The sequence below is a fragment of the Gorilla gorilla genome, chromosome 23, assembly GCF_029281585.2.
Source record: "Gorilla gorilla gorilla isolate KB3781 chromosome 23, NHGRI_mGorGor1-v2.1_pri, whole genome shotgun sequence".
Lineage (NCBI taxonomy): Eukaryota > Metazoa > Chordata > Mammalia > Primates > Hominidae > Gorilla > Gorilla gorilla.
This window is the reverse complement of record NC_086018.1, coordinates 36,788,066-36,815,917: the sequence shown is the minus strand read 5'-3', so window position 1 is coordinate 36,815,917 and position 27,852 is coordinate 36,788,066. Positions and strand designations below refer to the sequence as shown.

At 49.6% G+C, this 27,852-nt stretch overlaps 1 protein-coding gene across 6 annotated transcripts; it reads left to right on the top strand.

Annotated features, from left to right (window-relative positions):
- The first annotated feature begins 11,231 nt into the window (after window positions 1-11,231).
- On the top strand, window positions 11,232-27,236 carry DNAL4 (dynein axonemal light chain 4). 6 transcript variants are annotated; one of them, XM_063704939.1, is made up of 6 exons: window positions 11,747-11,856; window positions 14,774-14,849; window positions 21,440-21,669; window positions 22,876-23,083; window positions 24,736-24,819; window positions 26,131-27,236. In XM_063704939.1, exons 4-6 carry the CDS (start codon window positions 23,015-23,017, stop codon window positions 26,293-26,295), a joined length of 318 nt encoding a protein of 105 aa, XP_063561009.1. In that variant the 5' UTR covers window positions 11,747-11,856; window positions 14,774-14,849; window positions 21,440-21,669; window positions 22,876-23,014; the 3' UTR covers window positions 26,296-27,236. The 6 variants fall into 6 exon arrangements, with proteins under 6 accessions (XP_004063531.1, XP_063561009.1, XP_063561010.1 ...); XM_063704940.1 differs by lacking the exon at window positions 21,440-21,669; XM_055374660.2 differs by lacking the exons at window positions 11,747-11,856; window positions 14,774-14,849 and adding an exon at window positions 15,066-18,796.
- Window positions 27,237-27,852: the final 616 nt, after the last annotated feature.

Here is a 27,852-nt window from a genome sequence, read left to right as displayed (position 1 = left end):
GGTGGTTCATGCCTGCAATCCTAACACTTTGGGAGGCTGAGGGGGGTGGATCACCTGAGGTCAGGAGTTCGAGACCAGCCTGGCCAACATGGTGAAACCCCATCTCTACTAAAAATACAAAAATTAGCCAGGTGTGTTGGTGCACACCTATAATCCCAGCTGCTTGGGAGGCTGAGGTAGGAGCATCGCTTGAACCTGGGAGGCAGAGATTGCAGTGAGCCAAGATTGCACCACAGCACTCCAGCCTAGGTGACAAAGCAAGACTCTGCCTCAAAAACAAACAAACAAACAAATGTCCCGCCACCAAGATGTCTACATCCTAATGCACAGATGCTGTAAATATGTCACATGCAAAGGGAAATGTTTCAGATGGAATTAAGGCTGTTATTTAGGTAGTCTTGAGATAAGGAGATTAACTTGGCTTATCTGGATGGACCCAATGAAATTGTAAGGGTCCTTAGATGTGGAAGAGGGAGTGCCAAACAAGTGATACTCAAATAGTGGAAATGCTGCGTGAGAAAGACTCAACCGGTCACTGCTGGCTTTAAACATGCAAAGGGACTGTGAGCCAAGGAATCTGGGAAACCTCTAGAGGCCAGAAAAGGAAAGGAAACGGAGTGTCCTTTAGAGACTCATGAAGAACAGCAGCCCTGGGGACACCTCGATTTTAGCCCAATGAGACACATTGCATTTTTCATTTTTATTATTTATTTATTTATTTATTTATTTGAGACGGTGTCTCTCTCTGTCACCCAGGCTGGAGTGCAGTGGCACGATGTCAGCTCCCTGCAACCTCCACCACCTGGGTTCAAGCAATTCTCCTGCCTCAGCCTCCTAAGTAGCTGGGATTACAGGCACGTGCCACCATGCCCAGCTAATTTTTTTTTTTTTTAAGGTAGAGACGGGGTGTCGCCATGTTGCCCAGGCTGGTCTCGAACTCCTAACCTCAGGTGATCCGCCCATCTCGGCCTCCCAAAGTGCTGGGATTACAGGCGTGAACCACCACTCCTGGCCCCAAGGAGACCCATTTCAAACTTATAATCCATTTGTGTTGTTTTAAGTCACTAAGTTTGTGGGAATTTGAAACAGCAGCCATAGAAAAGTATGACGATGATTGACACGCCTGGGTTAAAAGTAAGTTTCAATGAATTTTTGAGAATGAAAGCATACTAAGTAGGAAGCCAGAAATCAATGTTTTTGAAAAAATACATAGCCCCTGCTGGGTGTGGTTTCTCATGCCTATAATCTCAGCTGCTCGGGAGGCTGAGGCAGGATGATGAGCCCAGGAGTTCAAGACCCAGGAGTTCAAGCCCAGGAGTTCAAGACCAGCCTGGGCAACACAGCAAGATTCCATCTTAAAAAAAAAAAAAAAGAATCTAGATAATATCCAAATGTTTACAAATTAAGCAAAACACTTCTAAATAACTCACAGATAAAGGAAGAAATCATAATAGAAATTAGACAATTTTAACTAAATGATAATGAAAATGTGGAACAGCAAAGCATGTGAGATGCAGTTGAAGCTATGTTTAGAGGGATATTGGTAGGCGTAAATGTATATATTAGGAAAGAAGGAAAGCTGACAGTCAATTAAGGCTCCATCTCAAGCAATTGGAAAGAGTAAATCCAACAGAAAGAAAGTAGAGGAAGTAACAAAGATAATAGCAGAAATTAATACAATAGAAGACAATTTTTTTTTCTTTTCTGAGATAGAGTCTCACTCTGTCGCCCAGGCTGGAGACTAGTGGCGCGGTCTCAGCTCACTACAACCTCCACCTGCCGGATTCAAGCGATTCTCCTGCCTCAGCCACCTGAGTAGCTGGGATTACAGGCACTACCACACCCGGCTAATTTTTGTATTTGTAGTAGAGACGGGGTTTCACCCTGTTGACCAGGCTGGTCTCGAACTCCTGACCTCAAGTAATTCACCCATGTCGGCCTCCCAAAGTTCTGGGATTACAAACGTGAGCCACCACGCCCGGCCAGAAGACAAAAATATTATAGACAGAACCAATAAAGCCAAAAATTGGTTCCTTCTAAAATAAGGATTTAGGATGGTTAAGTTTCAGTGAAGCAGAAGGAAGAGAAAGGGCCCTGGCATGGTGGCTCATTCCTGTAATCCCTGCACTTTGGGAGGCTGAGGGCGGAGGATCACTCAAGGCCAGGAGTTCAATACCAGCCTGGCCAACAAAGCAAGACTCTGTCTCTATATAGAAAAGAAAAGGAAAGAAAGAGAGAAAGAGAGACGGAAAGAAAGAAGGAAAGAAGGAAGGGAGGGAGGGAGGGAGGGAGAGAGAAAGAGAGAAAGAAAGAAAGAAAGGAAGAAAGAAAGAAAGAGAAAAAGAAAAAGAGAGAGAGAGAGAAAGAGAAGGAGGCCGGGCGCGGTGGCTCACACCTGTAATCCCAGCACTTTGGGAGGCTGAGGTGGGCGGATCACGAGGTCAGGAGATCAAGACCATCCTGGCTACCACGGTGAAACCCCTTCTCTACTAAAAATATAAAAAATTAGCCGGGCCTAGTGGCAGGTGCCTGTAGTCCCAGCTACTCAGGAGGCTGAGGCAGGAGAATGGCGTGAACCCGGGAGGCGGAGCTTGCAGTGAGCCAAGATCGCGCCACTGTACTCCAGCCTGGGCGACAGAGCGAGACTCTGTCTAAAAAAAAAAGAAAAAAGAAAAAAAAGAAAGAATGAGAGAAAGAGAGAAAGAGAGAAGGAAGGAAGGAAGGAAACAGAAAGAAAGAGAGAGAAAGGAAGGAAGGAAGGGAGGGAGGGAGGGAGGGAGGGAGGGAGGGAGGGAGGGAGGGAGGGAAAGGTAGGGAGAAAGTTCTGGGAGCTAGGGAGTGCCCGGGGTGGGGAGCTCCAAGAACAAGCCCCAGGGAGCTGTAGCAAAGACTTTGTCACAGCTAGCCTGAAGCTAGCTGTGCACTGGGAAAGGATCCAAGCTTACAGCTGAGCCACATTCCCCACCTTTGGGTCATCTGGACCTAGCATGAAGCGACCCCCAGGAAACTGGAGAACTGTCTCGTCAGGAACGGAGTGAGAGGTGCTCAGGGATGGGGGTAGGAGAGCCTAACACCTCTTCCCCTCCCGCTCAACTCTGGTCCACACAAGGCTTTCTCTTTTTTTTTTTTTTTTTTTTTTTTGAGACAGTCTCACTCTGTTTCCCAGGCTGAAGTTCAGTGGCGCAATGGCGGCTCACTGCAGCTTCCAACCTCCACCTCCGGGGTTCAAGCGATTCTCGTGCTCAGCCACCCGAATAGCTGGGATTACAGGCATGCACCACCACGCCCGGCTACTTTTTGTATTTTCAGTAGAGACAGGGTTTCACCATGTTGGCCAGGCTGGTCTCAAACTCCTGACCTCAAATGATCCACCCACCTCAGCCTCCCAAAGTGCTGGGATTACAGGCATGAGCCACCACTCCCGGCGACAAGGCTTTCTCTATTTTAAGAATTCATTAAACATTTCCTGTGCTCTAGAAACCATACTGAGAGCTGGGGATTTGGAAATGAACAAGGCAATGGGAGCATGGTGCAGGAGGAAGAAAATGGGCTCTCATGATGCAGTTTGGGGCTCAGATTCTGGCTCTGCTACTGAGAGACAGGTGACTCTAGTAAACTCAGAGCCTCAATTTCCCCATCTGCAAAATGGGGACAATAAAACTGTTCTTGCTAGGTGGTAGTGAGAACTAAACAAGAAAATATAAATCAAGTGGCAAATAACAGCTGCTCAATAAATATAATGATTTTTCCTGCTCCCAGGAGCTTTCAGTCCAGAACAAGGCAGCCATATAGACAAACAAGTGACACTCAAATAGTGGAACTGGAGGTATATCCCTGCAGTATCTGAACAGAGAAGCTGTTGTTCAAGTCTATCTGTTTTGCCTGAGTAGGGCAACATGTGTGTGTGCTGTCCTGGGAGAAGCTTCATAACACTCAACACACACTCATCCCAGGTGTCAAAAACCTATACTATAATCTCAGGTTCAGATCTTTGCATCCAGCCCCCTATATGATCTTAAATCTCCTTCTCAACTTCCCGCTAAGTGATCCTCCAGCCAAGCCTTAAATACCTCTTCCTCCAGCAAGAGGACCCAGGAGTCTAGGTCGCATAGAACCTTAGAGACAGGGCTAGAATTCAAGCATGAGTCCTTTCGCTGGAGGGAAAAGAGGAGAGCGACAGACATTTAATCCCCCATAAAGTGCTGCATGCAAGTTATGCCATCCAACCCTCATGACCCTTCCCATTTTATAGATGAAGAGGGTTGGGCTCAGAGAGGTCTAGTGACTTGCTGAGATCACAGAGCTGAGAAGCTGAGATTTGAAATCACATCTGCCTTATTCCGAAGCCCCACTGTGGCAGAGGCGCTAGTTGGACATCAATACCTGTTCTCCTATCTCCTTCATGGAAATAGAACCCCTCGCACACACCTGGTTTTTAGCTAGGCGCAAATATGGCCATCCAGAATAAAGACTACATTTCCCAGATTTCCTTGTGGTTAAGCCACACAACTAAGTTCTGGGCAATGGGATGGAGTAAAATGATGCACGTTGCTTCCCAGCTGAATCTTTAAATGGAGATGGCATGCCGTTCCCCTCCTCTCCCTTCCTTCCTCCATCCTGTCGCATGGGATGGGATGTGGTGTGAAATAGCTTGGGCCATGAGAGCAAAACCCTAGGGATAAGAGCATTGACCATAAGCTACATACGGTGAAAAGGCTTTTTCTTCTAACCAAATTGGTACATGTGTTCATTCATTCATCACACCAACACTCTGTGCCAGACCCTTTGTTAGACACTAGAGTTATGGATTAGTCAGTTCTCACACTGCTATAAGGAAATACCTGAGACTGGTTTAAAGAAAAGAAGTGTAATTGGCTCACAGTACTGCAGGTTCTATAGGAAGCATGGCCGGGAAGGCCTCAGGAAACTTACAATCACGGCAGAAGGTGAAGGAGAAGCAGGCATGTCTTCACATGGCCGGAGCAGGAGGAAGAGGCATGCGGGGAGGCACTACACACTTTTAAACAACTAGATATTGTGAGAACTCACTCACTATCACAAGAATAGCACCAAAGGTGGAAATCTGCCTCCGTCGTCCAATCACCTCCCGCCAGGCCCGCCCCTGCAACACTGGGGATTATAATTTGACTTGAAATTAGGGCAGGGACACAAATCCAAACCACATCAGGTTATAAAAATAAATCAGTCACCTTGGCCTGAGGTTTTCTGTGTCTTGTAGTACTTGCCCCCCAAGGATTGTGACTGTCTATATCTGTCTTTCCACTGGGTTGTGAGGACTGAGTCTCAATAATCCCTATGTCCTCAGCAGCTAACTCCAGCAAAGAATTGGCTATAAAAAGGCAACCAAGTGGAAATGTGAAGGATGGGAAGGACTTAGGTAGGGGAAGAAGGAGGTTCAGGCCCCATGTGTGTCAGAAGTAACAGAAATTCAACCTGAACCAGTGTAGGCAAAAAGTGGGGCATCTACGAACTCTCATAATCAACCTATGGGAACAGCTGGCCTCAAGGACAACTGGACCTCCAGCAAGGCTCTTTGGTTCCCTGTCCCTCATGCCTTCTGATTGTCTGTATTCCTCCAGGTTGGCTTGCTCTAAGAGGCTCCTTAGCATGCTCAAGTCTATGCTTAGTTTAAAAAAACAATCTCAGGGAAGGATTATGACTGCTTTAGCTTGGATCAGGAATCCTTCCCCAGGGAGGATGAGGTACAATGAATACCATCCCCAACTAGAACCACAGGGTTGAGTGAGGATAGGAGTTCCCCCAAAAAAGAAAGGGTGCTATTTCCCAAAGGGAAGGATGCTAGACAGACAAATCACAAATATCAGGTATTTTCAGCTGCAAGTAGCAGAACATATGGTTAAAATGTGGCTTATACAAGAAGCCTGGAGGTAGGCAATTTCAAGATTGGTCAACTCAGCCACTCAAAGACTCGATGAAGCCAGAATCTCCCATCTCCCTGCTCCACCATCCTCCGCATTTGGCTTCCTGTAGCCCTGACCACTCATGGTTGTAGCTTACCAAGGCTATTTCAGGATCACGTCATCACCCAACTGTGTTCAAGACAGGAAAAAAGGGAGGTGATTACCTCATCACATCTGTTTCTTCATGAGGGAGGAAAACTCTCTGGAAAGCCCTCAGAAGGCAATTATGTCTCATTATCCAGAAGTAGGTCACATGCTCACCCCAAACCCATCTCGGGCGGAAATGGGAGTACCATGACTGGTTTAAACTAGACAGGACTCATCCTTTGGGACTGGACCCAACTTCCCTGAGTATGTGCTACTCAGTACCCATACTCAATAGCAACTCTCACAGCAAAGAAGGCTGGGAAGATGGCAACTGGGTGGGTAGGCAGACTCAGTGTCTACATTTCCCTGCTTCCTTACAAACAGAACCACAATTCTATTGGAGGCTGCAATATGCACTGCTAAAATATATTCTCCAGCCTCCCTTGCAGCTAAGATCATCATGTGACATCATTCTGACCAATGAGATGCTAAAGGAAGTGTCATTTAAGGGCACTGACCCAGTTAGCAATCATTAGTTTGTCCTTTGTCCTTCCCCCTTTTTCTACCTGGGTGCAAGTGAGATGCTGGAGGTATGGGGGTGTGGATCTTGTGCTGGCTCAGCTGGGTCCTTGATGAGACCATGGAGACCCATGCCTGGCAGCCCTGAATTACTTCTTGTTACATGAGAAAAACAAACACTTTGCATTGTTTAAGCCACTATTTTTCCAATCTCTGTTACTTGCAACTGATCCAATTGCTGATTCCTGGGTGTCCACCATCAGCCACTTTAAACAGCAAGAGCAGCCCAAGAAAGGGTGTAGCTGGTACTAGGCTAAGTCTTGGAATTGACAAGAGCTGAGTCTGGGAGCAGTAGAGTCTGACCCTCTGCACCTCAGTCATTCATTCACACACTTATTCACGAAGCATTGACTGGGCACCAACTCTTGATTAGGTCCTGTGTGGTACATGGGATGCAAAGATGAAGAGGGCAAGGCCCTTGCTCTCCAGGAGCTCACAAAGGGAGACAGAGAATGAAACTCAAGTACAAAATGGTGACAAAGGGCAGTGACAGGAACATGCACCAGATGAGACAGGAACACAAAAGACTCTTCTGACTGCAAGAGATGAGATCCCAAAGTATACAAGCTTAGGCCAAAACCTTATGGGCTCATAGAACCAAAAGGAGGGAGGGAGGAGCACAGGGAGGATGTGGGCAGACAGAATTTGTGAACAAAGGCAGGGAAGTGAAAAACAGCTTGGCGTGTGTGGAGAGCCATGAGAGTTGGTGTAGTGGAGGCGTAAAGCACAGGGGATGGAGCAGCAAGAAGAAGATGGGGGAGCCCGGGGCCACGCCATGGGGAGGCTTAAATGCCAGAACAGGGCAGGTGAATGTCACCCTTAGGCAATGGGAAGCCATGGAAGGAGAGAAGAAGTTATCGGACGGAGGAATGCGGCAGTGAGATTTGGGTTTTGGCAGGATCATGTTGACTGTGGTACAGAGGATAAATTAGAGAGGGGCAAGACTGCAGCCAGGGAGTCCCACTAGGAGATTGTTGCATTCATGGAGATGGGACTGTGGTGTGGTGCACATGGAGGGTACCATGAACATGACCAGAAAGGCTGTATCAGGAAACAGTTAGGAGTCAAAATTGGCATGCTTTTGATTGACTGGAAGTGGGCGATGGTAGTGGGAAGTGTGAAGGACGACTCCCTGGTTTCTGATGGAGGCAACTGGTGGGGGGTAGGGGGTAGCGCCATTTACTGAGATGGGGAATGCAGGAAGAGCAGATTGGAGGGAGATGATCAATTCAGTTTGGGACACACTGAGTTTGAAGGACTTGTGGAGCATTCTGGTGGACGTGGCCAGGAGGCAGTTGAATATTTGGGTCCAGAGCTCCAGAGAGAGGTCTAATATAGAAAAAGAAATACAGGAGGCATCAGAATTTAGAAGGACATTGACGATGGAAACCTTGGGAGCGGAGGAGACCCCCAGGGGAAAGTACCTAAGGTAGCAATCCTCAACAAGATATGCAAGGGGTGGCATAGCTCCCTGGGACAGTGTTCAGGATCACCAGGGAGGCTTTTCCAAAAGTGCATACCCTACCCTCAATTCCAGTAAATACCCCAGGGAATGTGACTCAGGGGAACACTGTTACTGATGAGGAGGTGACCTCAGGTACAAAGAATTTTGAGAGCATTAGTGAGAAGAAAAGGGGGTCAAGATAGGCACAGAGAGCAAAGAAAGAAAAGTCCAAGGCCAGGCTCGGTGGCTCACGCCTGTAATCCCAGCACTTTGGGAGGCCAAGGCAGGCGGATCATGAGGTCAGGAGATTAAGACCATCCTGGCTAACACGGTGAAACCCCATCTCTACTAAAAATACAAAAAAGAAAAAAAATTAGCTGGGCGTGGTGGTGGGCGCCTGTAGTCCCAGCTACAGGAGGCTGAGATAGGAGAATGGCATGAGCCCAGGAGGCAGAGCTTTCAGTGAACCGAGATTGTGAGATTGTGCCCCTGCACTCCAGCCTGGGTGACAGAGTGAGACTCCATCTCAAAAAAAAAAAAGAAAGAAAGAAAAAGAAAGAAAGAAGAGTCCAAGAAGGAGGCCGAAAAGGAGGAGAGGTTTGAGGACATGCAGGAGAGTGAGGTTCCCTGGGTGTTGGGATAGAGCAGTGATTCTCTAGTGTGCACCATGGGTGCTGATGAGAAATATACATTCCTGCCTTTCACCATCCTGGAGCAGTAGGGCCCTAGAATCTATACGGTAAAGAGTTCTCCAGGTGCCACCGATGGGGTAAAGAAGTTCATTTAGATGGGCATGGTCAACAGGCTCACGCCAGAAGTGGGGCTGGGTCCAGTAAGCTAAAGACTGAAGGGTCTATTGGATTCCGCTCTTCAGGAGGTCACTGGTAACCATGGAGGAGGAAATTTCAGTGGTGTCGTGGGAGTGGAAGCCAGATTGCAGTGGGCTGAAGAGTGAATGGGAGGTGAGAAAGAGAAGACAGCAACTGTGGACCCCTTTTGGGAGAAATTTGGATGAGAGGCGTAGGCAAGAGCATCCTCCCCCTCAAAGGCTACCTTCCGTCTCCTAGAGAAAGTTGGCAAAGAGGATTAAGGAAATCTGGAGGCTGAGTCAGACATTCCATGGACCATCAGAACGCACCAGGGAGGCATCTTAAGAACCAGCAAGGACCTAGCACCCTTCAAGCTGCCAACTCTCACAACCAAACCCACTGTGCCTGCCTCCTGTCTACCCACTCGAAATCCAGCTCACCATCTTCACCACCAGAGTGATCTTTCCACAACACAAATGTGACCACGTTTTGAAACCCTCCAACAGCTACCGTGCCTATTCTTACCTCATCCCAGGGAGCACTCAAGTCCCTGAACCTGGCATTCAAAACCCTTCTGACTACTTCCCTACTTCCGTTAGCATCTTCACCCCCATCACCTCCCACCTACACCTACGTTCACCCTCCACCCAGACCTTACGGAGCCACCCACAGTTCCCCAGTTAAACATGCTGTCCCACCCTCAATTAGCCCCCCAGGGTCATCCTGGACTCGGCCAACTCAAGTACCACACTCTGAGAGTTAGTTACTCCCTCCTTGGAGAGAGCCAGAATCTTGCCCACACCTCTACCACAGCATCGGTAGAATGAATTTTTCTATATCTATTTCTTCACATGGCTGTCTGTTCACTGGACTGTGCCTTCCATGGGATCAAGGTCCTCATCTTACTCCTCTCTGAATCACTAGCACCTGGCGAGGGCTGAGCTCCCAGTAGATGCTGTAGCTGCCCAATGGGTTCACCTTGCCCACTGCCTAGACAGAGCCGATGTATCAAGACAGGGGAATTGCAATGGAGAAAGGTAATTCAAACAGAGCCAGCTGTGCGGGAGAGGGGAGTTTTATTATTACTCAAATTACTCAAACAGAGGAATGCAGCGGTGAGATTTGGGTTTCGGCAGGGTCATGTTGACTATGGTACAGAGGATAAATTAGAGAGGTGCAAGACTGCAGCCAGGGAGTCCCACTAGGAGACTGCACCCATGTAGATGGGATTGTGGTGTTGTGCACATGGAGGGTGCCATGAACGTGGCCAGAAAGGCTGTATCAGGAAATAGTGAGGAGTCGAAATTGGCATGCTTGTGATTGGAAGTGGGCTGTTGTAGTGGGAAGAGTGAAGGACTCCCCCCTGGTTTCTGATGGAGGCAACTGTGTTGGGGGTGGTGCCATTTACTGGAATGGGGAATGCAGGAAGAGCAGATTGGAGGGAGATGATCAATTCAGTTTGGGACACACTGAGTTTGAAGGGCTTGTGGAACATTCTGGTGCACATGGCTAGGAGGCAGTTGAATATGCTACCCAAGCATTCAGGGATCAGAGGTTTTAAAGATAATTTTGTGGGTAGGGGCTTGGCAAGCAAGGAGTGCTGATTGATTAAGTCGAAGATGGAATACTGAGGAGGTCGAAGTGAGGTTTTCTTGCTGTCTTCTGTTCCTGGGTGGGATCACAGAACTGTTTGAGCCAAATTACTGGTCTGGGTGGTGTCAGCTGATCCACTGAGCACAGGGTCTGCAAAATATATCAAGTACTGATCTTAGGTTTTACAATAGTGATGTTATCCCCAGGAGCAATTTGGGAAGGTTCAGACTCTTGCAGCCAGAGGCTGCTGTGTGACCCCTAAACCATAATTTCTAATGTTGTAGCTAATTTGTTAGTTCTACAAAGGCAGACTGGTCCCAAGGCAGGAAGGGAGCCTTTTTGGGAAAGGGCTATTGTCAATTTTGTTTCAGAGTAAAACTATAAACTAAATTCCTTCCCAAGGTTCGTTCAGCCTATGCCTAGGAATGAAGAAAGACAGCTTAAAGGCTAGAAAGGCAAGATGGAGTGGGTTAGGTCTGATCTCTTTCACTGTCATAATTTCCTCAGTTATAATTTTGGCAAAGACAGCTTCAATGCCAGTAAATGTGGCAGTGGGGTTTCACCCCAAGTACTCATCACAATAATAAAGGTTTAAACTACGAAGTACCCAGCTGACCCTTTGATCTACCAATCAAACAATAGAATCTGCCAGTTCTTCCCCGTTCCCCTTTTCCTTCTCCGTACTTTTGGATTAATTTTCCCTCCCAAGGGGAAGAAAAGGTAGGCTCTGGGCAACTGTGTCTGAAATTAGGTGGTACAAATGTCTCCTAGTGACTAGAGCTAGGTGACCATACAAGGGTGTGGCACAGAGGAAGGAGCCCCTGGGTTCCTTCTCCAGGGAGATTACCTCCATCCTTTACCAAGTTACTTAACCTCTCTGAATTTTAGTTCAGATGGGATGACGAATATTATCACCTAAAAGTACTGTAATGAGAATCAAGTGAGATATTAATTGTACAGCCCTACAAAAATGCTAGTTATTATTAGGCTTTTCAGATCCCAATAAAGTGGTGGCTAAGTGTCACGACACCAACAAGTTGCATTTGTTATTTCAAGTGACTATAAGAACCTCCCAAGGCAATACTGCTTTTCAAAGTTTGTTTCCCTAGAAAAAGAACTTCAATGTGTCCCCTGCTCCTCGGGCACGCTTAAGACAACTATAAGTGAAGTCCCGCCTCCCTGGCCTCTAAACCACGCCCCTGTCCTTGCAAACGCCTGACTTGTAAGGGCCTTTCACTCTGATTGATACTTTTATCCACCAATAATAAGTGAAATTCCCGTCAACGTCCGGTGAGGGGGCAGGACTTCCTTGCTGGTTGCTAAGACACTCTTGTTTCGCTCCTTGACAACCCTGGCGGGGGTTCGCTGGCTGCGGCCCCGGCTCCGGCCCCCGCAGGAGCAGGTGAGGCCCCGGGGCGCGGCGGGCAGCCAGGCGGGGAGGGCCGGCCCGGAGGGAGGGCGGGAGGCAACGCAGGGCGGAAGAGGCCTCGCCCGCCGCCGTGGCCCCACCTCAGTCTCCTGCCTGCTGTTCCCCTGCCCCAGGTCTTCCCATCCTCAGCCCCCACCCTCACCCCCACTTCGGGACCTGCGAGCTCTGTCGTGACAGGTTTGCCATCGCGACTCTGCCGGCTGCTCTTTCCCACCCACCCAGGGCCTGCCCAGCTTCGTGGTCCCGCGTCCTCCTTTAGCCGACTTCCCCCAGCACCTTGATCCCCCGACCTTTCGCGGAGTAATTCCCTCTCCCGCGGGGTCGCCATCAACTAGGTCAGACCGCTCTTGGCTTGGAGAGTTGGCGACTTACTGGGATTCTGGGCTGGTCATTTCCCCTGTTTCGGCCTCAGTTTCCCCATCTGTAAACGAGAAGTTGAGTTGAGTGATCTCTAAGGCCTCTTCCACTCTGACGTTCTAGGATGTCGTTGTTCTTTGACCCAACTTTAGGCTTCCGAGAGGATGTGCTCCCCAATGGGAGGTATCGAGTATTGCGAAAATAACTTGGCAAACCTAATTTGGATTCCCAGTCTCAAGACCTACCCTCCCTGCGCTTTTAATCAGTGCATATGTAAAATCAGTATGCGACGGTGCATCTCATTTGGTAATTCTGAGGCTAATATGAAGTACAGAGTCCAGTCCAGTATAGATTCAATATTTGTTAGTTTCCTTCCTTTGTCTCTTCACCACATTTTCCCTCTGGGAAATGTTATCAACCCGGTCAGCATGAACTGTCATTTCTCCAGTTGACCCTCTCTGATCTTCCTCCTGGGCTTCCATGGTTAGGGTTACTTAGGGGTGGGGAGTGGGACAGATGGAAATTGAAATACAGTCATGTACCATATAACAACTTTTTGGTCAAGAAAGACCACAGATACCACGGTGGTGCCCTAAGGTTATAATGGAGCTGACAAATTTCTATCACCTAGTTACATAGCTATCGTAATGTCAAAGCAAAATGCATGATTCACGTGTGTGGTGATGCTGCTGTAAGCAAACCTACAGTGCTGCCAGTCATAAAATATAGCACATACAATTGTGTACAGGACGTAATACTTGATAATGGTAATAAATGACTGTTACTTGTTTATGTGTTTACTATCCTACACTTTTATTGTTATTTTACAGTGTACACTCCTCCTACTTATAAGAAAATAAAATTTAACCGTAAACAGTCTTAGATAGGTCCTTCAGGAGGTATTCAAGCAGAAGGCGTTGTTATCATAGGAGATGACAGCTCCATGCGTGTTATTGCCCTGAAGACCGTCCAGCGGGACAAGATGTGGTAGTGGAAGATAGTGACACTAAGGATCCTGACCCTGTGTAGGCTTAGGCTAGTGTATCTCTGTCTGAGTTTTAACAAAAAAGTTATAAATGTTAAAAATAAAAAATAAAAAAAGGCCAGGCGCGGTGACACACTCCTATAATCCCAGCACTTCGGGAGGCCGACACAGGCAGATCACCTGAGGTCAAGAGTTTGAGACTAGCCTGGCCAACATGGTAAAACCTGTCCCTGCTAAAAATACAAAAAATTAGCCAGACGTGGTAGCGGGCACCTGTAATCCCAGCTACTCAGGAGGCTGAGACAGGAGAATGGCGTGAACCCGGGAGGTGGAGGTTTCAGTGCGCCGAGATAGCGCCATTGCACTCAAGCCTGGGCAACAAGAGCGAAACTTTGTCTCAAAAAAAAAAAAAAAGTAAAAAAGAAATAGAAAATTTATAAGTAGAAAAAAGCTTATAGAATAAAGATATAAAGAAAGAAAATATTTTTGTATAGCTGTACAATGTGTGTTTTAAGCTAAGTGTTACTACGAAAGAGTCAAAAAGTTAACAAAATCAAAACTTTTACAAAGTAAAAAAGTTACAGTAAGCTAAGGTTAACTTATTATGGAAGAAAGAAAAATATTTTCTATAAATTTAGTGCAGCCTAAATTTACGTAAATTTTTTACGGTGTTTATAAATAAAGTTACAGTAGTGGCCAGGCATGGTGGCTCACACCTGTAATGCCAGCACTTTGGGAGGCCAAGGCAGAGGGATCACTTGAGGTCAGGTGATGGAGACCAGCCTGCCCAACATGGTGAAACCCCATCTGTACTCAAAAAAAAAAAAAAAACAAAAACAAACACACACACAAAAATTAGCCAGGCATGGTGGCAGGCGCCTGTAATCCCAGCTACTTGGGAGGCTGAGGCAGGAGAATCATTTGAACCCGGATGGCGGATGTTGCATTGAGCCGAGATCACACTACTGCACTCCAGCCTGGGCAACAGAGTGAGACTTCATCTAAAAAATAAAAATAAATAGGCCGGGCGCAGTGGCTCACGCCTGTAATCCCAGCACTTTGGGAGGCTGAGGCGGGCAGATCACCTGAGGTCAGGAGTTTGAGACCAGCCTGATCAACATGGAGAAACCCCATCTCTACTAAAAATACAAAATACAAAATACTAAAAATACAAAATAAAAAAATACAAAAATAAGCCCGGCTTGGTGGCACGTGCCTGTAATCCCAGCTACTCAGGAGGCTGAGGCAGGAGAATCGCTTGAACCTGGGAGGCGGAGGTTGCAGTGAGCCGAGATCACGCCTTTGCACTCCAGCCTGGGGAACAAGAGCGAGATTCACTCAAAAAATAAAATAAAATAAAAATTAAAAAGTACAATAAAGTTATAGTAGTGTCCAGTAATGTCCTGGGCCTTCACCACTCATTCACTGATTCTCCCAGAGCAACTTCCTGTCCTGCACGCTTCATTCATGGGAAGTGACCTATATAGGTGTATGATTTTTTATCTTTTATAGCATATTTTTACTGTCCTTTTTTTTTTTTTTTTCTAGAGGTGGAGACTCGCTCTGCTGCCCAGGCTGGAGTGCAGTGGTGTGATTTCTGCTCACTGGAACCTCCGCCTCCCAGGTTCAAGAGATTCTCCTGCTTCAGCCTCCTGAGTAGCTGGGATTACAGGCGCGCGCCACAACACCAGCTAAGTTTTGTATTTTTAGTAGAGACGAGGTTTTGCCATGTTGGCCAGGCTGGTCTCGAACTCCTGACTTCAAGTGATCCACCTACCTCAGCCTCCCAAAGTGCTGGGATTACAAGCGTGAGCCACCGCGCCCAGCCTACTGTACTTTTCCTATTTTTAGATACACAAACACCATTGCATTACAGTTGCCTACAGTATTTAGTACAGTAACATGCTATACAAGTTTGTAGCCTTGGAGAAATAGGCCGTACCGTATAGCCTAGGTCTGTAGGTTTGTGTAAGTACACTCTATGACATTCACACAACAAAATCGCCTAACGGTTCTCAGAACATGCCCCTGTCATTAAGCAACGCATGACTGTGTTGATGTGATAGTTGGACTTGATGGCTTCCCTTCTGCCCCGATAGCCCATGACTTGGTGATTTCTTTCTCCTGACTAGATACCTCCATCTGTGTATCTTACCAGCAACTTAAACTTTGCAGCTCTGAAATGAAACTGACCTGCTTCTCTACCCAGCTGTGCCACCTGGTTTCCCCTCTCCCCATCAGTGGCATCACCATCCTCCTGGGCACCATTCCTCACTCCACCATTCTCATTCCGCTTGGGCAGTTGTCAGGTTGTTTTGATTCTGCCTGCATGCAGAGCTCACATCGTCTCCATTCCTGAAGCCACCACTCTCCTTCAAGTCTTTCATGCCTGTGACATTAATACCCCTGGACCATTACTGCAGCTTCCTAGCGACTGCTCCTACCTCCAGTCTCTGCTCCTGTCAACCCAGCCCACCCACGTCACCAGCCACCCATAGACCTCCAAAGGGCTTCCCATTCACTATGAAAAAGATCCACACATCTTGCCAGGCATGGTGGCTCACACTTGTAATCCCAACACTTTGAGAGGCTGAAGTGGGAGCATCACTTGAGTCCAGGAGTTCAAGACCAGCCTGGGCAACATAGAGACCGCATGTCTACAAAAATATGTAAGCATGGGTTTCAGGACCCATCTACACGTCCACAGCCCAACCCCAGCCTTTTTTCCCAGATTTATTTCTCCCTTCTTTGCCAAATTCTATCTTCTAGCCAAATTGGACTGTTAGACTTTCCCAGAAGATGCTTTGTACTTTCTGCCTTGGCACTGTTGTGTTCATCCGCCTGGAAGGTCTTCCTCACCTCGCCCACCTGTTGCAATTCTTCCTCACCTTTCCAGGCCTGACTCAAATGCTGCCCCTGCCAGCAAGCTGCTTTTGCTGTCTTATCTCACCCTCCTCACCACTGCAAGTATGCCCGTCTTGTGGCACTACTTTCTGCCAGGCTGCCAGGAACCATAGTTAGTTCCTTGTGTATGCCTGTTGGTCTCCATATTAGATTGTAAGCTCCTTAAAGGCAGGGACTGTCTGTTGATTATAGTCGAGTAGTTGAAAAAGCATAATCAGGCCAGGCATGGTGACTCACGCTTATAATCCCAGCACTTTGGGAGGCTGAGGTGGGCAAATTGCTTGAGCTCAGGTGTTTGAGACCAGCCTGGGCAACATGGCAAAACCCCGTCTCTCCAAAAAATACAAAAATTAGCCGAGTATGGTGGCACAAGCCTGTAGTGTGCCACCACTGAGTGTGGTAGCATGAGCTACTCAGGAGGATCATCTGAGCCTGGGAAGTTGAGGCTGCGGTAAGCTGTGATCATGCCACCGCACTCCAGCCTGGGCAACAGAGTGAGACCCTGTCTCAAAAAGAAAAGAAAAAGCATAATCTTTGAAGTCATATATACCTGCAATCAAATCCTAGCCCCTTTGTTTATTAACTGGGTGGAAACTCTCTTTTTTTCAGTCTGTGTGGCTATACCAGTAACGTAGGGCTAGTAGTGCCTGTCTGACAGAGTGACTGGGGGAGGGACATCCTGTATGTAGATCGCCCATTCTGGTGCCTGGCTCAGGATCAGTGTTCAATAAATAGTCCTGAATGGATGTGATAGGTCCTCTCCCCTCCCAGGGGGCAAATAAAATATAAGTTAATTGCAATTTGGATAATTTCTGGGCTTCTGCCGTGTGCCAGACACTGGCCTTTGTGCTCTGGGGCATCTAGAGCCAAATCAAGTTCCTCAGCCCCAGGGAATCTGGACTCACGGGCACAGTTAAGTCGTGATCGGTTGTGAGATGTCACTGGTAATTAGCAATTGTGAATGAGTTTCTAAAAAATAAATCCATGCTAAGTCCAATTTATTTCTGTGATAATGTCACTCTTACTCCCTTAGATTCAAATCTGTTCTCTTGAGTGGGAGAGAGGGGGGCGGGAGCCTGCCCTGCTGTGTGTGGCGAGCAGCTGTTCTCCGGGAGCTAATAGCTGTGATGGCTGTGACTTTCCTTATACTTTGTATCTTGACAAAACTGTCTGGGATTTCATCCAAGTCTGGCTAAGTCCTTGAGGGTGCATGTGTGAGTCAGTGTCACTTATCACATGGTGTCGGACATGAGGAAATGTTGAGAATTGCAGATCCAGACAACAGGCCTCTCTTCTCTCCCTCCCTCCTCTCCTTCCCTCCACTCCTCCCTCAGTCCCCGGCACATTAAGTTTTCATTGGACTGCAGCAAAATGAGAAAAAATAAGGACCACGTAAAAACAACTTCGTGTGTTTGACTTTTCTTGAGGAGGGCTGATCTTTATTCTGCCAAATTTTCCTCTTTTGTAGTAGATGATGTATCTTCTAAGGCCCTTTTGCAGCAGAATTTTAAAATGGCAGCCCTGCGTCTGCCCACACTTTAAACTGGTCTGGGAGCCTGGCTTCTGCATCATTTCCTGACCTCACTACGAGCGTCTTGGACGAATGCCCAAGTCCTTAGGATCCTTTTTCCTCCCCTGTCAGCTTTGTTCTTCATTTGTTTGCTAGAAGGCCAAGGAAGACTGGAGTGCCCGCCTGTGTCCCCGATGTGGCGGGAAGCAAGAGGCAGGCCTGGACAGAGGCTGGATGGGTGGATGCTGAGTATCGAAGTCATCTGTGTTACTGGCTTGTGTCCTACTTGCTTGTGCCAAAGGAGAAAGCACAGAAGGTCGAGTCAGAAGAATGGATTGGGGTTCCGATCCTGGTTCTGCCATTGCTGGCGGTGCACCCTCAGGCCACCCATAAAACCTCTCTGAGCTCCAGTGACTTGTCTGAGAATAGGGAGCTGGATCCTTCCCTCACAGGTGTTAGGAGGATGAAATGAGATGGTAGATGTGAAGACACACCATAGCCACACCACTACCACCTCAGCCCCAAGAGGTTTCACAGAATTTCCTTGTGACTCTTTCCTCCTTCATTACTACCACAGTGGTTTGCACGTAGTGGGAACTTGGGAGATAGTGGTTTGTTTGGCTGCACGTTTAGATGTGTAGCAGGTTGGTCTATGAAGAAGGATATCACAGTTTCCTTCCTACTGCACCAGTAACAGGAGCTGAGTCCTTAGCCCCAATTTCCAGATGAGAAAACTGAGGCTGCCGGGTGCGGTGGCCCACGCCTGTAATCCTAGCGCTTTGGGAGGCTGAGGCAGGTGGATCACCTGAGGTCAGGAGTTCGAGACCAGCCTGGCCAACATGGTGAAACCCCATCTCTACTAAAAATACAAAAATTAGCCGGGCGTGGTGGCGCATACCTGTAATCCCAGCTACTTGGGAGGCTGAGTCAGAAGAATTGCTTGAACCCGGGAGGTGGAGGTTGCAGTGAACCGAGATCGCGTCACTACACTCCAGCCTGTGCAACAAGAGCAAAACACTGTCTCAAAAAAAAAAAAAAAAAGAAAAGAAAAGAAAACTGAGGCTTAGGGAGGTAAGCCCTTGTCTGAAACAGAACCAAGATGTGAATTCAGATCCGACGGTGGAGTCTGTACTCAGAACCACCATGACATGCTCCAGGTGTGTCCTGCAATCTCTCAGGTGCATGGTGGGTGGTACAGGGAGGCGAGCCGTGATCTAAGGGCCGAGGATGTTCCAGACATTGAATGGCTGCCCCCCTCCCAGGGGGCTGGCAGATATTTTGGGCCTTATTTCCCAGAACGCATTCATTTTTCCCAGTCCCTCCCACACACCCTAACCCTCTTTAGGATTCTTCCCAGACGCTTCAGACACAGAATAATGAATGGTGACTGAGGTCAGTGCCACAAAAGAACAAGGGATAGCAGGACCAGGAACACTGGCCTTGACCAGGCAATGAGATAAAGGGCCCTTGTCTGTGCCCGCTGTTGCCTAGGAAGAGCCTCACATCAGAGGGGGTGAGGATATGTAAAGCTCACAGATGGCCCTTGAGTGAGGAGGAGAGCAGGGGCAGTGGGAGAGGGAATAAGGCTGCCCCTGGCTTTGCACCACTGTGGGCCAGATGGGCTGGGGTCGAGCTTCTGTACCCAGGAGATTCAAGTACCCTGGCGGTGGGCACAGTTTTGTTTTTGTTTTGTTTTGTTTTGAGACTGAGTCTCGCTTCTTTGCCCAGGCTGGAGTGCAATGGTGTGATCTTGGCTCACCACAACCTCTGTCTCCCGGGTTCAAGCCATTCTCCTGCCTCAGCCTCCCCAGTAGCTGGGATTACAGGCATGTACCACCACACCCGGCTAATTTTTATATTTTTAGTAGAGACAGGGTTTTACCCTGTTGGCCAGGCTGGTCTCGAACTTCTGACCTCAAGTGATCCACCCGCCTTGGCCTCCCTAAGTGCTGGGATTACAGGCGTGAGCCACTGCACCCAGCCACAATTATATTATTAAAAGGCTCTTTTAGACCTGACATGACTCTTTCTGGCTCGAAGCGTTCAGGCACATGCTTCTCTGCATGGAAGATTGATAAGGTTGTTAGAACCTCTGGTTCTGCTATTTTTGGTAACATTCTTTGAGGAGAGTTTTAGGACTGTGGCTGAATGACTCTAGCTGTACTATAATGATACAGCGTCATAAAAAATTCTCCTGCCTTTCTGTATTTGGAAACACATCATCTATAACGATTCCTTTTTATTCTGTCTCATCTCTTTTAGGTCCCCAGAAGTATGTGTAGTGGTTAGAAAAAGCTCTTTGTAGTCAGGGCCCTTAGTAAACTTGGCTGAATCATGGTGACCAAGTCCTGGCTAATTAATGCTGGTAGCAGAGAGCAGTGTGATAATAGCGCAGAGAGCTTTAACGTTTCAGATCGCTCACATACACATACCTGGGGCTTGCAACAGCTTCCTGAGAACGCAGAGATAGGATTTAGTATCCCGTTTCATAGAGAAGGAAACCAAGGCTTAGGTGAAATTACTTGCTGAAGGCTGCAGAGAAAGGAAGTGAGCAGAATGCTCGTCTTTGGCAGAGCTGGTGTCCATGCCTGCACACTCCGGCTTGCGGCGCACACACTTCTTAGCTCTGCAAGATGCTGCACAGGTCACTCTCCCACTGGCTTTTCCCCGTTGTTCCTGAGAAATGGGCCTTGGTCATACCTCTGAAGTCATGGGACATCTCAGCAGGATTCTGCATGTTACAGCAGCTGTCACAGACCCTGACCTCCTGGAGGGTGGCATGTCCACAACTGGCTCCTGGTTCCCTCCTGGCTCCTACATGCCAGCACTTTTTAGCCTCCGGGATGAATTGAATCAAATGGAAACATCTCAGTGGAAGATGCCTAAGAAGCTGCTTCCATATTTTTCATTGTTCCCCCTTGAAATTCTCAGAGATAAACAAACTGTGTGCCCTTTTCCTTCTATCATCAGTGTAGCCGCCACCTCTGTCACACCTGGACAAAGGTAGAGGAGGAAGCAGTAAGGCTAGGAGGACAGCTTGGAATTGGAAATACGCCTTCACATTCATGAGCAAAGACAAAATGATTCCCTGAATTTTGTGAAATAAGGAACCTGACCAGAAAGTACAATGAAATTGTGCTTGGTAATTCACCAGCTTGTAGAGAGAGACAAACAAAAACTGCTAACATCTGAGTGGTACAAATGCCCAGAATTGATGAGATAAGTGGAGCCATCTGTCCACTGGGAAATCAGAAAATACCAATGTCATGGGATGGGGGGGTTCTGTGCCAGGCTTCCAGCCTCATGCGAGGGAGCCGACCAAATGGAGTGGCACCGAGTCATTGGAGCGGGGATCAAATCGAGAGCACAGCCCAGAAAGAGTGCCCAGAAAGCTCAAGGCTGGGCCAAACCAGGGTCAAGTTAACATTAGAAAAAGAGCCAGCAGGCTGGGCGCGGTAGCTCACGCCTATAATCCCAGCACTTTCGGAGGCTGAGGCGGGCGGATCACGAGGTCAGGAGATCGAGACCATCCTGGCTAACACGGTGAAACCCCATCTCTACTAAAAATACAGAAAAAAATTAGCCGGGCGTGGTAGCGGGCGCCTGTAGTCCCAGCTACTCGGGAGGCTGAGGCAGGAGAATGGCATGAACCTGGGAGGTGGAGCTTGCAGTGAGCTGACATCGTGCCACTGCACTCCAGCCTGGGAGACAGAGTGAGACTCCGTCTCAAAAAAAAAAAAAAAAAAAGTGAAAGAGACAGCAAAGGGAAAGAGCAAATATTTGATTCGTCTCCCTTCTAGGATGATAGGAGCTGTCCCAGTGGGCAGTTGATGTATGCTTGTGAGTGCCTCCTGTGTGCCCATGAGGAGGCGTATGAACAAGGGGTTAGGAGTACCCACGCCGACAGCCGGGCCTGGATTCACACCCTAGCTGTGTCGCTAACGAGCTGAGTGACCTCAGGCCAGCGACTGACCAGCTTCATGCCTCTGTCCCTACAGAACCGAACTCCTGGGGTTGTTGCGATGACAAGGTGTGTAAATGCATGTGAAACACCAACAGGCAGGAAACTGAAAGCCGTCACATGTCATTACCTGCCTGTTAGTTACCGTGCTCAGCACCTTTGTGTTCCATGACTGTGCAGTGAAAGGAAATTTATTTGGAAATGTGAGAAATGCTGGAATAACATTATTTTGCTGTATTTGTCTAATATAAATCATTAAAAAGGGCTTAACAACGTGGTGATTTGTATCCGCTTATGTCAGTACTTCTGAGATTAAAAAAAACAACAACAACTTTGAATTATGAGATAAATTGGGTTGAAGATGAAAGAGAAATGCCTGGATTGGCAGGAGTGCTGCCAGTCATCTCGGGTCCGGGCCCGTCTCTTTAGTAGACGCCCCGTCGGTTAGGGAACAGCCGTGTACTGAGTGCCTGCCGTGTGCTTGGCACTGTCTTAGCTTTACAGGCACTGTTTCTTTGAATTCTCATAACGGCCGCATGAGATGGATGTCACTGTACCCACGTTACTGGTGAGGAGTCTGGGGCCCAGGGCCATACTGCTGGTGAGTGACTGAACCAGCAGCAGCACCCAAGCCTCCCAGCTGCTGGGCCAGCAGGACAGGACCCAGTGGTCCAAGAAGGAGTAGGAAAGAACAACCAGGGAGCCTGGTGTGCCAGGGAGGGCACAGAGCTGCACTGTGCCCATTCCCCTGAAGATCAGGGCCTGCAGAGGGGCCCCCTTGCTTGCCAATAAGCCCAGACTGTCAGTGGTGACCTGAACATTTCCCTTCCTAAGCACAGCTTCTGGGAAGGAAGGCCTGTGTGTGTAGCCGGAGGGAAAGCCCGTGTATGTAGTGGGAGGGAAGGCCCGTGTATGTAGTGGGAGGGAAGGCCCGTGTATGTAGTGGGAGGGAAGGCCCGTGTATGTAGTGGGTACGCGGGGAAACTGCATTTGCTCACTGCCAGCTCAAGCCTCCATCCCGCAGGCCTGGCCCACAGTCAGTATTTGTCTTGATAATGACAGTGTGGGCTTGCGGCATCGTACCAGTGTGTTCTTAACCAGGTCCCAGCATCTCGTGTTGACTCATCCTCCCGTCTGCAGACTTGCTGGCCATTTGGAAAAGGGTGCGGAGGAGTTAAGATGGGGAGGTGTCAGATTGTTACTGAGACATTTCTAATTTGCGATGTATGGTTTTGAAGCCAGCTCTTTTCTTCTGGTTTCTCCTGTTTTCTGCAGCACCCCCCGGGGAAAGACATTTTCTGCTCCCACCGAGTTGGCAGGGCCTGCTTCCTGAATCTCCTGGGTGTGTCTTAACTGCCAGTCCCAGCACCTCCTGAGAGCCCCACTCTCCTCCAGTGGTCACAGTGGAAGGATCATGGGAGAAACAGAAGGGAAGAAAGATGAGGCTGATTATAAGCGACTGCAGACCTTCCCTCTGGTCAGGGTAAGCCCCAGGGGAGGGAGGCAGGACTGCCGGCAGGGCCCACACAGCCTGGAGAGAGGTGGGTGGAGCTTGTCCCTTGCAGGATGGCAATGGGAGGAAGTTAAGAAGGGCTCTGCTGGCTCAGACCTAGACATCTTGGAGTTGACAGTGATTCATTGTTTCATTCATTCCTTCATTCACCAAGTATTGGGCCACCTACTGTATGCCGGGCACTGTTCTAGGCACTGTGGGGATGGTAAACGAGACAGGCGAAGGCCTGGCCCACATGAAATACATGTTTTAAGAACATGATTGTAGGCAGTAAGTATATACTGAAAAATGAAGCAGGTGGAAGGAGCTGGAGAGCAGAGGTTAGCTTCTGGAGAGGTTTTGCAGATCAGAGACCTGAAGACAGAGAGCAAACCTCACAAAGACCTGGGGAAGAACATGCCAAGCCAGGGAAACAGAGGCACGGGAAGCCTGGGATGGGAATGAACTTGGCATTTTGGAGGCACAGAGAGAAGGCCAGCATGGCTGGAATGGAGTGCTGAGAAGGGTGGCAGGACATAACAGCACCAGTGGGGCCAGACCCTACAGGCCTGGCCAGCCACAGTGAAGAATGTGGTGAGAACTGTGGGTTCTGTCCTGAATCGAAGGGGGAACACTGAAGGGTTTTAAGCAGGGGAGTGATGAGATCTGTTTGGTTTTCAAAAGCTCGCTCCAGCTGTTGTGAGCAGAATGGATTTGGGGATAACAGAGCAGAAGTGGGGAGACCAGCGGGGAGGCCACTGCGGAGGCCCAGAGCGATGAGGGTGGCTGAGTGCGGCTCACGGAGTAAAGTGCGAGATGCGGTCGGGTTTAGGGTGTTCCGTGAGTGCAGAGGCCAAAGGACCTGCTGCCAAATTGGAGACTGGGTATGGGAGCAAGAGAGTCCAGGGTGGCTGCTAGAGTCTGTCTTTTCCTGAGTATTGGGAGAAAAAATGGTATCAATTACCAGGAAAAGGAGATGGAAGAAGATGGGTTTGTGGGAATCAAGTTATTTTTAGACATCTAAGTGAGGTTGTCAAGTGGCCAGTTTGACAGAGTAGTCAGGAGCCCAAAGAAGAGGCTAGAGCTGGGGGTAGAAGTGTGGGAGCCCTCCCACAGAGAGGAGACAGACAGGCGCGGAACACACAAGACCCCAGAGATGGAGTCGCTGGAGATGGGAGAGTGGAGGTGGGGCCCAGGGCCCTCCAGGAGCTGGGAGGAGGAAGGAAATCCAGCAGATCAATGGAGAAGGAGCAGAGGGAAAGGCCGGAGGAAAACCAGGGGCCCCAGAGAGCGCCCAGCGGCCTCTTCGGGCCTCTGGGGTGAGATTCTCTCGGAACACACTTCCATAGCCAGCATTCCCTCCGCCCTCAGCCGGCCTTCTTCCCATGTCTGTTGGCTGGAACCTGGTGCTGGCTTTGCGCCCTTGCAGAGAGCCTGGGCTTGAGAGCCCACGAGGCTCAGCTCCATGCCACGCCTTTGCCCCAGCTGCAGGCCCTCAGTCAGGAGATGGGTCACCTGCCCAGGGCTGGGCCAGGGAGGCTACCTGCTGTCCATGCCTTAAGCTTGGGACAGAGAGGCCAGCCAGGAAGGCCAGGTCATGGGCTAAGCCTGTCTCTTGTTTGTCACCCCTGCCCTGTCTCTAGCACTCGGACATGCCAGAGGAGATGCGCGTGGAGACCATGGAGCTATGTGTCACAGCCTGTGAGAAATTCTCCAACAACAACGAGGTATTGCCAGCAGTGCAGGCAGCCCCTCGTGCTTTTGATGGCCCCTGTGGGTGAATAGAGTGGCCCCTGTTCCCTGCAGTTGGCTCCAGACAGTACTGCTAGGATGAGGCCAGAGCCTTCCTTGGAAGCATTCAGTCTGGGGAAAGTCAGTGAGTGAGAGGCTGGCGCTGACTCCAGGCACTGACGGTCACACCCAGCCCTAGAGGAGCAAAGCCACGGGGTCTCCATGACGCCCCTGCCCATGTTCCCTGCCTCAGGTGGGCTGCTAAATAGGGCGCCTTTCCCCGTGGTTCCATCCCAGTGGTGAACAGAGGCCTGCCCAGGCATCCATTCATGTATTCACTCATCCATTCAAAAAGGTGTTGAACAGGCGCTGTTCTAGGTGTTGGGGACACGGCCAGCAGGCGTCAACGCAGGAAGGCCATTCATCAATCTGGTGGGGAGAGCGAGAAGTCGGTGTTGCGGCAGCCGGTGGGGAGGCAAGACACTGGCCAGTGGGAGCCCAGGCTTTGGGTCGGCCAGGCCCAGGTTCAGATCCTGGCTTCAGCCCTTCCCAGCTGTACCCTTGAATGAGCCATTTCTCAACTCTGAGCGCAGTTTCCTAGTCCTTAAATGGAGGGTGGCGATGGTGCCTCCTCACTGGGCCAGTTGTGAGGATGTATTTACTGAGACGATGGGGACAGAGTGCCCAGCATGGCGCCTGGCATAGTGGGAGGCGCTGTTGGTGTACCTCAGGTGCCTGCGCCTGGACTCGTCCTGCCGAGCGGGGGTCCCTGCCCCTCTAGACCTCCTCACACAGGGGGCGCGTCTTGAAAGAGCAGGCACAGGAAGAAGTTGACTGTGGCCATGACTAGGGGAGTAGTCGGCGCCTCCCCAGAGCCCACTGAACACATCAGGTACCTCGCAGTCTGCAGGGTGCCAGGTCTCTCCATCCAGTTGGTCCTGAGACTGCCTGGTGCCCCGCTTGTCCAGGTTACATCTGAGGGAGGTGGCACTGGCCCAGGAAGCCCGCACTAAGTGCAGAGCCAGGACACAGCCCCAGGCTATCTCCAGACCTGATGCTTGCCTTCCCGCCTCAGCCAGTTTCTTCTTGACTGCTGAGTAATGTCTAGTTTTCTGTGCCTGTGTAATAGACCTGGCAGGAGGTGGCCTGCGTGGAAACCCTTTTTGAAGCAGGAGGACAACAGAAATAGGACAGCAGGCCTTTCTCTTGCCAAGACCTCAGTGCCAGCCTTCTCCTTCCTGGAGAAGGACCTGACTCCTGCCCCCACCTGCCCTGCGCCCCCTTGATAAGCGCCCTCTTCCTTCCAGAGTGCCGCCAAGATGATCAAAGAGACAATGGACAAGAAGTTCGGCTCCTCCTGGCACGTGGTGATCGGCGAGGGCTTTGGGTTTGAGATCACCCACGAGGTGAAGAACCTCCTCTACCTGTACTTCGGGGGCACCCTGGCTGTGTGCGTCTGGAAGTGCTCCTGACACTCTGTCCCCTGCCCCGTCCCCTGCAGGGCCTTTTTCTGCCACTCATCTGGGGTGGGGAGCAGCCCTAGGCAGGTCCTGGTTTTTCCAAGGAGAGTTGGGGTCTTTTCTTTTTGTCTTTGTGTACCAGTTTCCTGAGCCATGCCCAGTGTGTGAACTTGACATCTCCATCCCCAGGCTCTCAACCGTCTCCCTCGGAGTCTCAGGGTGTGGACGGGGCAGCAGGCATGGGTCTGTGTGGGAGACGTGGGGTGGGGCGGTGTGACAGGGTAGAGGAGGTGGGAGATGAGATCTTCCGCACAGGAACACGCCAGTCCCCCTTTCTCCAGGGCTGCCTTCCCCTTGCATCCTGGGAGCCCCACTGCCCTGCCATCCCCAGTACTGCCGGGAAGTGTCGGCCATCCTTGTCATTAGTGGTCATATGAAAATGGCCCCAAGAAGGAGATGATTCTTTCAAGGGACACAGGCAGCTTCTCTCCTTGTCCTCTGGGGAGGTGCTGACCCCTCAGAAACCCCTTCCCCCAACTTGACCCCAGGCTGAACAGACCACTGCATCTTACTGGGCCAGCAGCTCCCCCAGCCCCCAGCCTTGGTAGGGACCAAGCAGCCTTTCCCGTCCCCTCCTCGACCTGTACAGTTGAGAGCCAGGGGCTGGTGTGTGGGAGCTGCTACCTGGCAGTTTCTCGAGGGGTCACCGAGCCTCTGGTGGGACACCTGGGCAGGAGTGCTCTCACCACGAGGCTGCTTCCGCAGGGAACCCTGGCCTGCCCGCGACTTCGCATCAGGGACCGCATGCTGATTTGTACTGCTCTCTGCTGGGTTTTCTATGTTCTTTTTGAGTGTGGGAGAAGGGTTTTAGTAGAAGGGTGAATCGTATTTTACACAGCAGTCTTATTTATATAAATGTCTTGGTTTTTACAATTAAAATTACCAAAAACTGACTTCATTCTACAGTCTCTTGATGTTAGGGGAAGGTGTGATCAGTATCCTCAGGCTCAGGCACCTAGAGATGTTTCTGGTTAACCTGTGAGGCTGCTGGAAGCCCCTGGCCCAGGCATAGCCCTACTGGACATGGCCCCTCTCACCATTAGGTCACTGAGGTTGGGGGCCAAGTGCAGCTGGATGGGGCCACACAGACACTGAGATACGCTTGGCAGCTGGACTAAGCTACAGTAAAGATGTTTTCAGGCCCACAGAATTTCACTCAGTTCAACAGATTCTTATTCAACAGCCACTGAGGGTCAGGCCCCAGGAGCTGAGGATACAAAGACAAGCCACAGGTCTGGCCTCAGTGAGCTCTCGGTCCACTGCAGAGGACATGGGCCCCATCATTTCACTCATACGAAAAGTAACATTGTAAGATAGGGCGGGGCATTCTGGGAGGAGGAAGGAGGGACTCCAACCCCAGCCTGGGGAGTACAGGGTCTCCAGTGGGGTAAGGCCTGACAGCCGACGCTTGAACAGAAAACGGGATCTTACCAAGGGAGAGGGCTGCTCTCAGGACAGAAAACTAGACATTACCCCAAGGCACTTGGGGTAAACGCAGGAGATGAGAAG